The sequence below is a fragment of the Aulonocara sp. 'chitande type north' Nkhata Bay genome, linkage group LG17 (genome assembly GCF_057382095.1).
Source record: "Aulonocara sp. 'chitande type north' Nkhata Bay isolate Kocher_YH1m ecotype deep benthic linkage group LG17, A_spYH_male_GT1.1, whole genome shotgun sequence".
NCBI classification, from domain to species: domain Eukaryota; kingdom Metazoa; phylum Chordata; class Actinopteri; order Cichliformes; family Cichlidae; genus Aulonocara; species Aulonocara sp. 'chitande type north' Nkhata Bay.
The window spans coordinates 32,402,209-32,416,569 of record NC_141360.1 but is presented as its reverse complement, the minus strand read 5'-3'; the positions used below and the strand labels follow the sequence as shown (position 1 = coordinate 32,416,569).

Sequence of the window (14,361 nt, the reverse complement as noted above, 5' to 3'; positions counted from 1 at the left end):
AAATAATAATACTTTAGGAACTGGATTTTAATCTTCTTTGTTTTAGCCAGAAGAGAGCCATTAAAACTTTGCTGGGTCGGCCCAGATACTCATCCTTAGTATCCTCTTGAGACATCCTTATTAATCGCTCATTGCCTCATGCTCTAAAAGCATTCATTTTCATAATGTGCTACTATTTGTTCCAAGAAAACATCATCTGTTCTAGTAAAATTGTGCACGCTTAGTCAAGCTGTTGTGTGACGATGTTCAGCTGGCTGACATAGTGTCATCCCTGAACTCTAAAGTAGGATTTATTTACTCTACTTATTTACTTCCTAGTACCACATGTATGGTCTCATATTGCATTCAATAACTAGACTATTTTGACGCATTTGCACCGCTGATCATTTGGAAACACCAAACCGAGCAGATGGAGAATACTGCAAGACAAAACACCTAAGACTCTCAGCAGTGGCTGGCAAATGAGAGGCATGTCAAGCGATTGACGCAGCTCCCTGTTTTAGTCCAGGAAGTTGTTTCTGTCTGCAGGAGCAGACCACGAAACGCTGCGTTTACTCACTGCTGTCCCTTAAATGCATGAGTGACAGGCTCGTCTTCTGTTTGCTGTTCTATGTTGAGACTTCAAATCTCCTGCTCGCGCTGCGGAGGAGTGGCGTCGCACGCTGAATATCAAAAGACGCACATCCTCTGGCGTTTCCTGTCTATGAACGGCTTTGGCTCAGATTCAGCACCCTCCGAATCATCCTGGGTGCCAGTGACAAGTTTTGCCAGGGGAGCAGTTTTTGCACACGAGCTAAATAAAACACTTGATGAATTGGTTGCCGACTAAAAAGGCGATGCTTTGATTTTTATTCCCTTGTGTCTTCACTTTCCCTCCTCCTTCTTTTCCTCCTTGTCTGTCTGGCTCCAGAGGACTCTTCCATGGGGAACGTTTTCCAGTCTGAGGCTGATGAGTCCCACAGAGAGCGACGACGGTCCTATAATGTGGGTCAGACCAGGAGAGCAGATGATACCTGTAGCTGATATACCAAAGTCTCCTTTTAAAAGAAAACGGTGAGTCCAACGGTGAACGGCAGACTGCAGATGCGCACAAATAAGGCCAACTCACGTTTCCAGTTCAGTGAGACAGATGGAATTAGGAGGGATTTCGCTCTTTATGAATGTTGTTTACAAGCCTCGGTGGTGTGTGTTTGTGTAACTTATTGAGCCAGCTTGCCTCTGTACCCTCCGTTCTGCCCATGAGGACTGATTATAGGCTAAAAAAGCGTTCCAATCTGAAGCAGCGTGCAGCTTTGTTGAAGCCGAGCTGCTCCAGATGAGACGATTACCCTCCTCTCTGCTTGCCTGTGCCGCTGCTGCTCAAACACGGCCTCTGCCTCATAATGCATGATGTCTGCGAGCGAGACCATGAGAGAGAACGTGTGTGTGTGTGTGAATGGGAGCGGTATGTGGCTCACCGCTAGGATGAGATCATCGTTACATCAGACACCACTTCACATGGCAGCCAGCCAAACGTGGGACAATGCACATCACACACATTCCTGCCTCGCTTCATTTATTTCTCTCTCATGTCTCAGGTCATTAGTGGTGGCATCGGTTGGTTGGTTGATTTTTAGCTTAAGAGATGAGTCAGTTGATAAGATGATGATTCTTTATTGGAAGAAGTCTGTGATTTCACGCCGATTTCAACTAAGCACACTTTTATTAGCAGCTTTAGTCCTTTAGTTCATAGGAGATGTCCTATTTTTAATTATTAGGTTAAGTGTGCCTGCTTTTCAATTTGTGTTTGCATTGCACCAAATTTCCTATATTATGGTACACATTAATGTGTTTTGTCTTTTCATGGTCCACTGGGTTTAGACCAAAGTTAGTAAAACTAAAAGTACATGTTGGAGGGGGGCAAATGAAACCTTTCAGTTAACGGAAATAAAAAATAAAACCAGACTTGCATGTAGGAAATTTCTCAATCTTTCACCCGCCTTGCAGCTCCGGCCTCATTTCTCTGTCCTTGCTACCTCCACAGATAGTTTCTATTACAGTCTGTTTTCCGCTTCTTCTTGACTTCTGTTTTCTGCTTGAAGTTGATTTATTGAGGACTTCACATGCTGCTGTTCTCAGGAGCTCAGGTGTCATGTCTGTCAGTGTGTGAATAAGAAAAGAGACATCAAAAAAGAAAGCATGTCAAAAGAAATATGGAGAAGTAGTGAGGAGGAGAGGAGGACGTGATGTTTGCAGCGAGTCCTTGTCTCTTTGCGGCGCTGCTTTTTATTTCTCAGTAGTTTCAGTGGAAAGGTCAAACTGTTGTGCCTTTCTGACAGCGCTGAGACTCTCAGTCTGAGAATTCAGCTTGATTATAGTGGTCAGATGATGAAAATAAACCAAAATATTTCAGCTCTTGTTGAAAGGGCGCCACGCTCACACAGATTTACTGTAATTGCATAGTAGAAGCGGCAGCAGCAGCCGGGGCCAGCACCATTTTGAAGAAAGACAGAGGATTGACGAAGAATGTGATGTGAGCGTGACAGCCAGCGTGAGCTGATCAAACCCGCAAAGCTTAGCAACGAAGAGACAGACGTGGAACGCTTCTGAAAGAAAAAAGGATGTTAACGTGACGTTAACCTTTTATTTCAAGCACTTCACATTTTATGTGCTCTGCACTGTCTACTATACTTACACTGATATTTACTGAGCTGTTTTTACTACATTTAGTACCACATTTACTGCATTTTGATCTGTATTTGTGCTTTTGTTGTGTAGTTGAAATTGTTTTATTGGTTTTTTTTTTAATTGCATTTTACTCCAGATTAACTTTTACCTTTGTTTTTTCATATTTTATTAGATTTTGTATACATGTTCCTGATCGGTTTTGCTTTGTCAACCTCACCTGGTTGACAAGGCAACCCACCAGTCCCTTCATTTCCCTTCACTTTCCTGTCAAATAAAGGCTTAAAATGCTCCAAATAAATAAACCACTAGAGAATATAACAAATGATCAGTTTTCAAACATGGTATCCCAATTATTAATATATCATATATTCTGGTATTATCTACATTTTTCAAAATATTACGGAATAGAGTTACACAACCATTAACAACATTTGTGTGCTTTTGTTGATGAATTTCATTTGGCACATATTACTTTGGGGCTAAATTGAGTTTTAAATGCAGAACCTGGCCAAAAATCAATATAATTAACACACACAAAAACAGCTCTTGTATGTTCAGAGAGCATTGCTTTCCTCCATTGCTTTCTCCCTTTATATCCACATACTCCCCACCTCCCTCCTTCTTTATCCCACCAGCCCTATTATCTCCTTGCGCCCTCTTCTACTCATCTACCCCTCAGTCCTGCTTTAACTGGCAATAAAGGCGCAGGAATCTCTCCTGACATTTTGGTGCACACTACCAGCAGACACGGTGGGAGAATAACACGACCTCACATGTAGTTAAAGATTTGCAGCGGATGGTAGGCTTCAAAGATGTGCACATTCAGCACTCTTCCCTTTACGCTCTCCCTTTTCACAGTTTCACTTACCAGCTTTCCTGGTTTTACATTTATTACTGTCAGCCTGCAGTCAGCTCAGACACACTGAGCTCTGTGTGTGTGTGTGTGTGTGTGTGTGTGTGTGTGTGTGTGTGTTTTTCATCTACCCCCATCCACTCTCTGCACTATTTTCCCCTGCTTCTTTCTTCCTCTTCCACCAGCTCATGCCTCTCTCTTCTTATCTCTGAATGAATGAACGCACAATTCAGCATTCAGCACGGGTAGTTTCGAAGCTTGTCTGTGTGTGTGTGTGTGTTACTCTCTCGAAGGACTCTCTCGCAAACTCTGTGCGTGTGTTTATACTCTTGTTTGAATTTGACTGCAGCTCCAGTGTGAGTCACTGATCCAGCAGTGAGCTGACTGCAGTACTTCTATTGTTTGGCAGCACGGCTCATTCCTATGCTTTTCCTTCACAGCTCTTCAGTCTGCACACATGAAGCCAAGCGCAGACTTCGTATGTGTACATCGTCTAGCTTTTGCCGTTACACTGCTTGAAACGCAGCTTGTGTTTTTTGGGCTTTTTCTCTCTCTTTTTTTTTTTTTTTTAAAATGCGAGAGAATGTTGTAGATCTACAATTTTTCACACTTATTTGTAAACACGCATTATGCCGGCAGCAAACACGGAACCATAAAGCACCATGAGGCAACTATTGTTGTGATCTGGCGCTATATAAATAAAACTGAATTGAATAAAATGATTAGATTTGGGAGTGGGGGGGGCATCCGGAGCTAGAAAATCTGACATATCTGTTGAAGGCCTGCAGTAATTGTGTAGACGCATTGTGGGTTTGTTGTTTTATCTTTCATCTTTTGGTTCATACTACATCTTGCATGTGAATCAGAGAAGTGCAATAAATTCTTACATTTATAAAATGACCTCAAATATGTAAATTATCTGCAGTATTTTATACTGTTAATATGTGTGTTATGTATCAAAGTGGAGGAGTTATTAATACATGGGTAAATTCTGTGTGGTGTGGAAACCAGACTGAGCATGAATGGTGCTTTGATGAGGGTTACACCCACAAATGTTTCAGAAACTCTCACTGAAGCCACAGGCTGAAACACGCCTTTTTCATCCTGCTTCTATCAAACATTAAACGTATCGACTACTTAACTGTGAGCGCTGACACTTTCATTAAATAACGCGCAGTTTTTAGGGATCTGTTTGTTCTTGTAAGTCTTTTTAAAACAAACATGCCTGCTTGTTCGTTAAGTTTACATCGGCTTACCCTCAGGCTGTGAAGTTTCCACGTTCTGGCTTAATAGTTGAGGTATACAGTGGATGTGAAAAGTGTAGACAACCCTGTTAAAATGCCAGATTTTTGTGATTATTAAAAATGAGACTACAATAAATCATTTCAAAATGTGTCCCACATTTAATGTGACCTGTAACCTGTATAGTTCAATTGAAAAACAAACAAATCTCTAACAGGAAACAATATGAAAAATAATAAGCCGAGTGCAAAAGTGTCCATACTCGTACACAAATGACCTTTTCATTTATGACAAAAATTCCAGCATGTGGATCAAGGATAAGGATTTTTAGATTAGATCCAGCTACACTGGATAAGATGAGGGAAAAGTAAAGACAAGATGTCTATGGGTCCTTAAAATATCTTAAATTTGATTGGATCTTAAATATTTCACTTTTATTTATTTATTTATGTATTTATTTGGTCTCTAAAGAATTAGATAGCATAATGTAATTGATCACCTGTTCACCTAAAGCTTTCAGAATATTTTTATATGTGTACAGACAGTTTGTGCTGATGCCAATTAAAGATTTTCCCCAGAAAATAAATGCAAACCAAAATAAACAAAAATTCCCCCAGTGCTTAGGCCTGGCCTGCTGCCCGTCTTGCACACACTGATGGAAACACTGGGGACGACTATGATGACGGCTTTGTTAGCCAGCGTGCTCATTAGAAAAGGGAAGATGTGACTTTCATGACAAATGGCTCACGAATAACAATTGTTTGAACTGACATTAATGTGTTTACTTGGAGAGAACATATTTTTCACTTCTGATGTGAAGCTTGGTGTAAAATTTTGTTCTAAGTGTTATTAAAAAGGTCTTAAATTTGACCTGCAAGCATCTAGGCCAAGTCATAGCTTTGCCAACTAATAAGGAACAAAGTATAACATGACATCAGCGCTGGCTGTTATAGAGGCGGCAATTGCAAAATTGTGGTTCAATGTCAATGTTTGAATCGTTTATCTATTTATTTCATTATTTTTGTTGTATTTATTTCCCCTTAAAGCCAAAAACAAAGCAGTCTTTATTACTTTATTATATGTTGTAAACGCTTTGACAGGCAGGATTTGAACATTTAAAATTTAGACTAGACGAGATAAATACTGGTTGCTGATTGTGGTAAAATCCATCTTATTTACAAATCATTTAAAGGCAGTATCGCTCTGTGTATCCCTATGGCTGATTGATTTGTTATTGTAGATGCTTCTGTCTCTGTCTTAGCTGATGCTGATAATACAACAGCAACAGCAGCAGGTCTCTTTGTGCTGTTATAAAGCAGACGGGAAAGAAAGAGCCTAGGAGAGTGAGCATCCCACTCACCTTTAGTCATTTCCTTCTTTATTTAGACAGCAGGGAAGCAGACGGGTGAGAAACACAAACTGTGTGGGCACGCTGTGTTTTTCTACTTTTTCACTCTGCTTTTTCTCTTAGCTCCGCAAATGAGGTGAAGAACCTGCTTCAGTCCCTGCCCAGGACCAGCGAGCCCAGAGAGATGCTGTTCGAGGATCGGACGCGAGCCCACGCCGATCACATCGGACAGGGTTTCGAGCGCCAAACCACGGCGGCCGTGGGGGTGCTGAAGGCCGTATGCTCCGTAGAAAGGTAGGCGTTGAAGCGACAGTAGCGCACGCTGTAAATGTCAGACAGTTTGGTAAGCAGCCGTCTGTGTGGAAGTGACACACGCTCTGTATTTACACAGCTTAGTCACTGACGGATATCATATAATCCTTCTCTCTTCCCTCCCCCCTTGCTCGTTTTCAGCTTGGAGCCTCCTCGTGTAACCAAAGATGTTGTGTGTTTCCACGCTGGTGATTTCCCTTATGTAGTTCAGAGGCTGCAGTTGGACTTACATGAACCCCCGCTGTCTCAGGTGTTACATTACACACACACACACACACACACACACACACACACACACACACACACACACACACACACACACACACACCTGTGCTCACTCACTCCTATTACTCCCAGTAAATTGACCTTTATAATAACTCATATTGGATAAAGTGTTACCAAAATATCAACTGAGTGTAAACCTGATGATGGATGCTGCCACCCGGTGGACAATTTTAACCTCAGCTAGAGGTTTGTCTTAAGACAAGAAAAGACAAGTGTTACTATAGTAAATAATTATAGTTATAGTTCTTCTGTATTTATTTTTTGCTTATGTAGTTTAGTTTATTTCTCCGGGTTAATCTGCTTAGCAATCCTTGTTACGTAGATTATTAAGTAACGAGTAACGAGCAACAAGCTTTAATAGTCAGTCTGTTCACAGATGCCATTTGAAGTTTTCGATTAGTTTGTTTCCATGCTGATCTTTTGCACCTCACAGTTAGCTGCTTGTAAATGCAGATTGTTTTTTGGCTGCTGGTATTTGTTTTTCTCAAAATCAATGAAGGAAACTCACACCAAGTGATTAATAACCAGGCTTCTTGTTGTGTCCATCTGCACCCGCAGACATCTTTCCGTGGAGGAAGAATTAAATGTTAAATATCACTAGTCTCGATCCAGGTCCCTGCCAGACGTCCTCTGTGATCACCAACTGTTTTTTCATATTTATTTATGTATCATGTGAATTTTATTTAAATTTCAGAAAAATCCCCCATAAGATAAATGTTTATTTAAAGTGAAATAAATATTTGAGCAGTATAGTTAATGAATTACTGCCAAAACAATCTAACTTCACCAAAAACAACAAACACACTGCTCTTTTTTTTTTTTTTTTTACCTATTTTTAAAAAATGACAAAAATACAAATTATTTAAAAAAACACAAAGTTCCTCTAGTCCTTTCTGCCAGCTTTGATTTTGCAGTCTGTGTAGCTTCTTTTCCTTTTTGAGATAAAGAGACTCCAGCTCCCCTTGTGCAGACTGCATAAGTACAACCTGCACTCAAGGAGATCAAAAGCAACTTCAGAGAACAAGATTTTGTCTTGCTGCTGCTGTTCTGACTCGTTATGCAAAGGAATTCTATTTTGAATTTATTTAATCTGTGAGTTTTGAATCGTGCGTCAGCAAAATGTCCCCCCCGGGGATTGGAACAAGCCTGCAGACCATTTCAATGCAGCTCGGCATCCTTAAAGGAAACCAAAACAACTCTCGAATTGTTAGCAAGAGGCTGCTGCCTTTTAACTTCATGCAGCCGGTTTTCTCAGTGTCCTGTGAAGCAGTGCATATCAGACAACTGGAAGGATGTAGGCTAATTTAAATCTTAATAAAGAATTTAAATAAATTTGTTTTCTAATGTTAGTAATACTTTCATTCTGACGTGTAACTGTGTTTTCAATCAGTTTTGCGATGCATGTCCTTTTGTTTACTTTATCTAAGTCAGCATGGCCCTCTGCTGCTCAAATTCTTATTCTCATGGTATTATGACATCTATTTTCTTCCTCTCCTCCGTTTTTAACCGTCTTCCCGCCCTCTCTCTGTACAGTGTGTGCAGTGGGTGGACGACGCCAAACTAAACCAGCTGCGGCGGGAAGGCATTCGTTATGCTCGCATCCGCCTGTGCCACGATGACATCTACTTCATCCCCCGCAATGTGGTCCACCAGTTCAAGACAGTTTCTGCTGTCTGCAGCCTGGCATGGCATGTCCGCCTCCTGCAGTACCACAAGGGAGAAGGGGGGGAGGAGGAGCAGAAGGAGAAGGTTGAGCTGAAAGTGGAAGAGACTGAATCGGTTTTTGAGGGGGAAAAGGAGGATGAGAAGAAGAGGATAAAGGATGAGGATGTTGAGGTTGAGGTGGCAGAAAGCAGGACATTGCCAACTGGCAGAAAGGAGGAGGACAGTGATTGCCTTCAGCATCCACCTCCCCCGTCCCAGCCTGCTCTCTCAGCACACTCAGACAAACAGGAGGTGATGGAGAGGGCAGCTGAAGAAAGAGGGCCTAAACGGCAGGATTCACCTCCTGCAAAGGTGAAGGCAGAATCTCCAGCCCCTGCCTGCAAGAATAAATCTCCTCCACCTCGCACTATGTCCCCTCCTGCTTTCCTTCCTCTTGATCGGGACACAGAACCCAAAATATTATCTAAACCTCATCACCACCACCACCACCATCTCTTAGACAGCAGAACAACGTCTTCCAGTAGAAGTTCCTCCTCTTCAGCTTCTCCGAAATCATCCCCAAAGTCTTCCACCTCGTCAGCGTTTTCACCTTCACCTGTCGCAAGCTTGCATTCGACTTTTGCAGCTTCCCATCCATCTTCTACCTCTTCTTCTTCCTCCTCCTCTGCTGTGGTGTCCACATCTTCCCCTCTGCCAGCTTCCTCTTCATCCCTGACTAGTCTCAAGCCTGCAGTGGAATCTCTTCTCTCCACGCTTCCTCCTTCTTCTCAGCCTCTTCCTTCCTCGGAGTCAGATCAACCGAAGGACAAAGACTCGCTCCCGGTCACAGACACACAGACACAGGGGTGGTCACAGGGGTCGCCCACTGTGGATGTAAAAACACACCCCTCCGAAATCAACACATGGACTTACACAGGGATCGACATGCGGACACAAACACGCCCAGAGGCACAGACTCACACTTTAGACTCAGACTCCAGGACATCCGTGGATTTGCCAGTACATCCACCACAGGACGCCTCGAGGCAAGGAAACTACATGCAGCAATACACACCCCAGCATCTCCCACCTCCTCCCCTCCCTCAGATGCTTCCCCTCTCTTTCTCCCCTCTCCTGCCGCATTCCCACATCCCTCACAGACCTCCAGGGCTCCCCCAAAACACCCTCTCCAGTCCTTCCCTTCCCACACAGCCTCAAACGCTAAACTCTTTTCTCACCCAGAAAGCACCGCCACATTCGGTCCACCTGAGCCCGCTTCACCTGCATCACCAACCAAATATCACCACACAGTCCCAGCCGTACTTCCAGCCCCCACTAATGGCCTCCCCTCCTCTAAGCTCTCCCCTCACTAACACCCAGTCTCTCTCCCCTCACCTTTCCCATCCACACCAGTTCGCCAAAACCTTCTTCCCCACCCAGCATCCCGGCTTCACCTCCCACCCCTTCCTCCCCCCTCAGCCTTTCCTCTCGCAGCCGCCGGGTGCTTACCCCCTACAACCGCAATACCAGACCTCAGCATCCATGCAGGTTCAGCTCTCCCTGTCACAGTCTTTCCCTTACCCACCTCCTCCTCCACCGCCATCCTCCTCCCCACACCCCCCTCCCCCCCCTCTTCCTCCTCACCCACCACCTCAACCTCGCCCTGCTGTTTTCCCCCCACCCCCAAACCACGAAGAGGAGCCGAAGCAGATTTTATAGTAGTTTTTTGTACGTAATGAAACTCTTTTTAAATGACTGTATACGTATAAGGTTTCATTTTGGTTGTGCTGTTGTAAAACAATGTAAAATAAATAACTAAAGAGGGAGAAAGCAGACACAGTATCATAGTTTATCAAGCAGCGTTGGACTCGATATAACCCAGACCTCTGGACTGAACTGGCTTAGATTGTACAGATGCTTTGGTCGTGCACAGGTTAAAAAGTGTGATGGAGAATTCCTTTCATTTACAGGTAGCTTTGGCCTTTAGCCATCTGAACTCTGAAGGAGAGATTATTCAGGCTCAAATGAGCCCTGTCGTCTGCCAAACTGCTGTCTGGCTCTGTTTTTTTTGTTTTGTTTTTAAGTGAAGTGAGCATAAGTCCTTTCAAACATCAGATTATCTGTGAGCCTGTCAGATGTAGGAAGTGAAGATTTCTCCAGACTTGTGTCAGATATTTATATAAATATAGAATAAAGGTTGTAAGTGTGGCCTTTTTGTGAAACTTGCAGCTAATGCTTCCATTTTTGTGGCTTTTTTTTTCTCGTATGTTCTCCGTGCCCAAGACTGTTTCTGAAATAATGATGGATCACCGCTGGTGTATTGATTTAATGTTCCTACACTTCATTACTGTACTGCACTATACAGTCTATCACAGTACTTTTCCCTAATATTGTATTTAGAGCTATAATGCTATAATGTTGCTGTAGTTTTTTAATGCTACTCAACATTATCTGAGCTCCAGCATGCAGTAGAACTGCATTCAGTCAGGCCACTAAGAGTCACATTTTTCAAAGTACTGAGGTTGTCCTGTGCTGGCTGCCCTTAACGCCACAGTGGGCTCTTTGTGTAATTTTGCTGCTTTTCTTTTTGTTTTTCGCCCGTCTCCTGGATGTGTGCCAGGGTTTCTTAATTTTGAGAACAAGTTTTGTGAACAAACTCGACCCAGGGCCTCCAGAAGTCTCAGGAAAACGCATTCAGGGCACATCCTGAACCTCGATTTTTATCCCCTTAACCGGATCTGTGTTTTATTAACAAGCAGCTACGATGACAGCTCACTGTGAGCTAGGATTCAAAGAGCAATATCATACAGATGCAGCATAGCCAAGACATCCCAAACGTGACTCATCACAGCAGTTTTAGTGCGTGTGAAAATGCAGTTGGTATTATTGTGGAAACTTTGAGTCGAGACTTGCAGATTCCATTAGATTATCCACAGGGCAATTTCAGGTTCTTCCAAGACTGTAACTTCAGTGCATTCAGGCTCACTTTTTATTTATTTTTTTTATTTACACTTCGAAAACAGACGGTACGCTGTCAAGAGCTCGTTTCCAAAGCACTATTTATCTATTTACCTGAAGTCTGCTTTCTCTACAGTGTGGAGTCTATGAAATGTTTTATTTATGAACCACAGACTGAAGTGTTTAAAAGTACAGTAAATTATTTTATGTGGAATTTTTAGCAGCGCCTATGAAGAATATATGTTTCTCCAAATATCTGATCATGAGAGTCAAACTCGTCTGTCTCGGTGCATGTCACAGAGTTGTGTATCTTTGTTGGTGTCTTGATTTTGTTTTGTCTTTTTTGTTTTTTACTATCGATATTGCTAATGTAGCCCACATTTCCCCAGTGCCTGTCCTTAACTGTGAAATACTAGATGGTCCAGAGACATACAGTGAAGGGGTCTTAGTTTTAACTGGAAAATCAGAGCAAAGCCTTAAATTGGTGTCTAAAGCCGCTGGAAGCTCTCCAAACATCTGAGGTCGGAGGGTTCAGCAGTGTTCAGAAGGTTTTTTGGGTTTCTTTTCCTTAATGATTCGTTTCACCACAAGCCTGAAAAATTTTGGAAAATGACAGATAACGCCTTAGCTTTTTGTCGTCAGTTTGCCTCAACGTTCACAGTGAGAACTCTTCACTGTATGGCTCTGGGGGAGAGCGAGGTGATAATTAAGCACTTGATAACAGTTGTGAGGCGCTATGCCGCTCTTTATACGCTTTTTGGCTTTTGGATGTTACAGAAACACGACAGGAACTTCTCTATTTTTTTGTAGAAATGTGACAAAAAAGTTATGGCTGAAAACAAAAAGTCTTCAGGGGCTAGAATTGTTTTCACAGAGTTCATTTATCTCCAGTTTTTCTTTGTTTGTTTGTTTTCTGTTCTTTTTAACTGTCAGCACTGTAGTGTACATAATGAGTTTTGTAAAGGGGAAAGAAATACTTGTAGTGTGGTTTCTACTTTAAATATGAGCCTAGCTAATAAAAGGTTCAATGTTTGACTTGATTCTCGTTGGTCTGGTTGTGTTTTCTCCACCGTGCATGACACTCTTGCAAGACTTTAGTGCAGGTGGGAGTCGATCCATTAAAGGTTGCCGCTTTAATCGTCAGGTGTGCGCCGACAGTATTGAAGAATTTTTAACAGTTAATGTCTTTCTGTGTGGATGATTTCACTAACAGCCATTTGTTCTTCAGTTTTGAGTGAAATATTATGAATCTGTAATTTAGCTTTTAAATGAGTGTTCACTATAGGTGCAACCATCTTTTATATACAGTTTATGTCAATAATTGCATTTTTTAGTAAGCTTCCACAAAACTTCCTGCAATAACTGAATTTTTTTTTTTGTCCACTTGGGGGCAGAAATATAAAACCGTCAACACTACCCTGACATACTCTGAAGATGATATGTTAAAAGTGTTTGCAAACAGTGGGAGGCCTGATGCTAAAAAATAATCAATTCAACGGGCCCAAAAGACACTTTAAAGCTCCTTAGAAGTGAAGTCACATCCTTAGAATATCTGCAACTCTTTTCAAATAGTAGCAGCCACTGTAAAGAAAAAAAATACTACTTAAAGCATCACTCATGTGTTAAGTGTAACTTTACACTTTAGCCATGCGAGTCCTTTATAAGGCTTTGTGAATGTGCTTAAAACCTACAGACACTCATCTGACTTTGAAATTTACTGAAAGCATCTTTCTTATTTTCAAAGCCATTCCTCCACCTCTGTCCAGCATACACCTGCCTGTGTTTTCGGCTTCTGTTTCCCTGTTATGCAAGCCGCCCCCTCACTGCAGTCTACGGCAGTGAGCTCAGCAGTTTTTAACGGTCCAGATTTGAGTAGACGACACATACACAATGCAGTAGCTCTGTGATTCAAGGCTGCTGTGTGTCGGGTCAAATCCAGCTAAGAAGAGCCTTTCCTCCCTCCTCTCTTCATCCTTTCCTGCCAGAGGAGCTCAGCTGACCTTTAAAGTGCAGGATCGAGGCAGGAAGTTGTTGCAGAGACAGTGAAATTAGTTTTGGATCATTCATGATAAACCAACTCACTCAACTGTGAATGCACTCAGTCAGTGAGCACATGGTATTCTTTCATTTAGTAAATTACTGCGGGTGCTATTAATTTTATTCTGTTCATTGCTTTTTTATGTAGCATGAAATGTGAAATAATCCTTATGTACTCTGCAGATAGGATAAGATGTACTATATTTATTGCAAAAGTTGGGAATTTCCTGTGTTGTAACAGCCAAAATATTAAACATAAACTAAATAAATGGTTTATTAGAATAAAGTGGAACAGTTAAAACACAAATGATACTAAAATGAGTTAATTCAATAGGAAAAATACATTAAAGGAGCTCAATAAGTCAAGAAATAGATTTAATTCAATAGAACTGCATGTAGAATGCTGAATATAATACACAAATACAAGTGAAAACAACAAAACTAGTAAAGCAAAAACTGCCAAATGGCATTAAAGAGTGATATTGTTACATATTACACCACAAGATTGCTAATAAAGATGCACTATTGCTTCCCCATATTTAACTAACTGCTACTCTAATTACTCCAGTAAGAGAAACGTTTTTGCACGTTGGGAAACTGTACAAACCAAAACCAATGCAATAAGTTAATTTATTAACAGTAAGAACCTGCAGAAAATGTCTTAGAACAGGTAAAAACCTGCTCCTTATAATGCTGCCTGTCCTACATGAGCTACTCATTAAAAAGTAAACTGGAGCTAGTTTTACAAACAGGTACAATTATTACTTAACATAAACTGAGCCAAAATGCAGAAGCAGTGTGTGAATGACAGTGCAACTAGAAAAGGGCTGAACACATATGGCTTATTTGGAGTCTCTTTGGACATCTGGACAGTCCAAAAGACGTCTGTAACAATGTTCATGGACAGACGAGAACAAAATGGAGATGTTCGGTGAAAAACACACACCTCTTCCCGACTGTGAAGCACGGCGATGGAGGGATGTTGATTTGAGCTCCTTTTGCATCCACAGGACCG

At 41.8% G+C, this 14,361-nt stretch overlaps 1 protein-coding gene across 1 annotated transcript in view; it reads left to right on the top strand.

Moving 5' to 3' along the window:
* LOC147310392 (uncharacterized) overlaps nucleotides 1–12,344 on the top strand; it is a 39,724-nt gene extending 27,380 nt beyond the window's left edge. The window contains exons 6-9 of the mRNA XM_086268818.1: nucleotides 911–1,053; nucleotides 6,234–6,404; nucleotides 6,564–6,672; nucleotides 8,241–12,344. Of these exons, the coding sequence (XP_086124944.1) occupies nucleotides 911–1,053; nucleotides 6,234–6,404; nucleotides 6,564–6,672; nucleotides 8,241–10,070 (2,253 nt within the window). The 3' untranslated portion in view covers nucleotides 10,071–12,344. The remainder of the gene's footprint in view (nucleotides 1–910; nucleotides 1,054–6,233; nucleotides 6,405–6,563; nucleotides 6,673–8,240) is intronic.
* The last annotated feature ends 2,017 nt before the right edge of the window (nucleotides 12,345–14,361 follow it).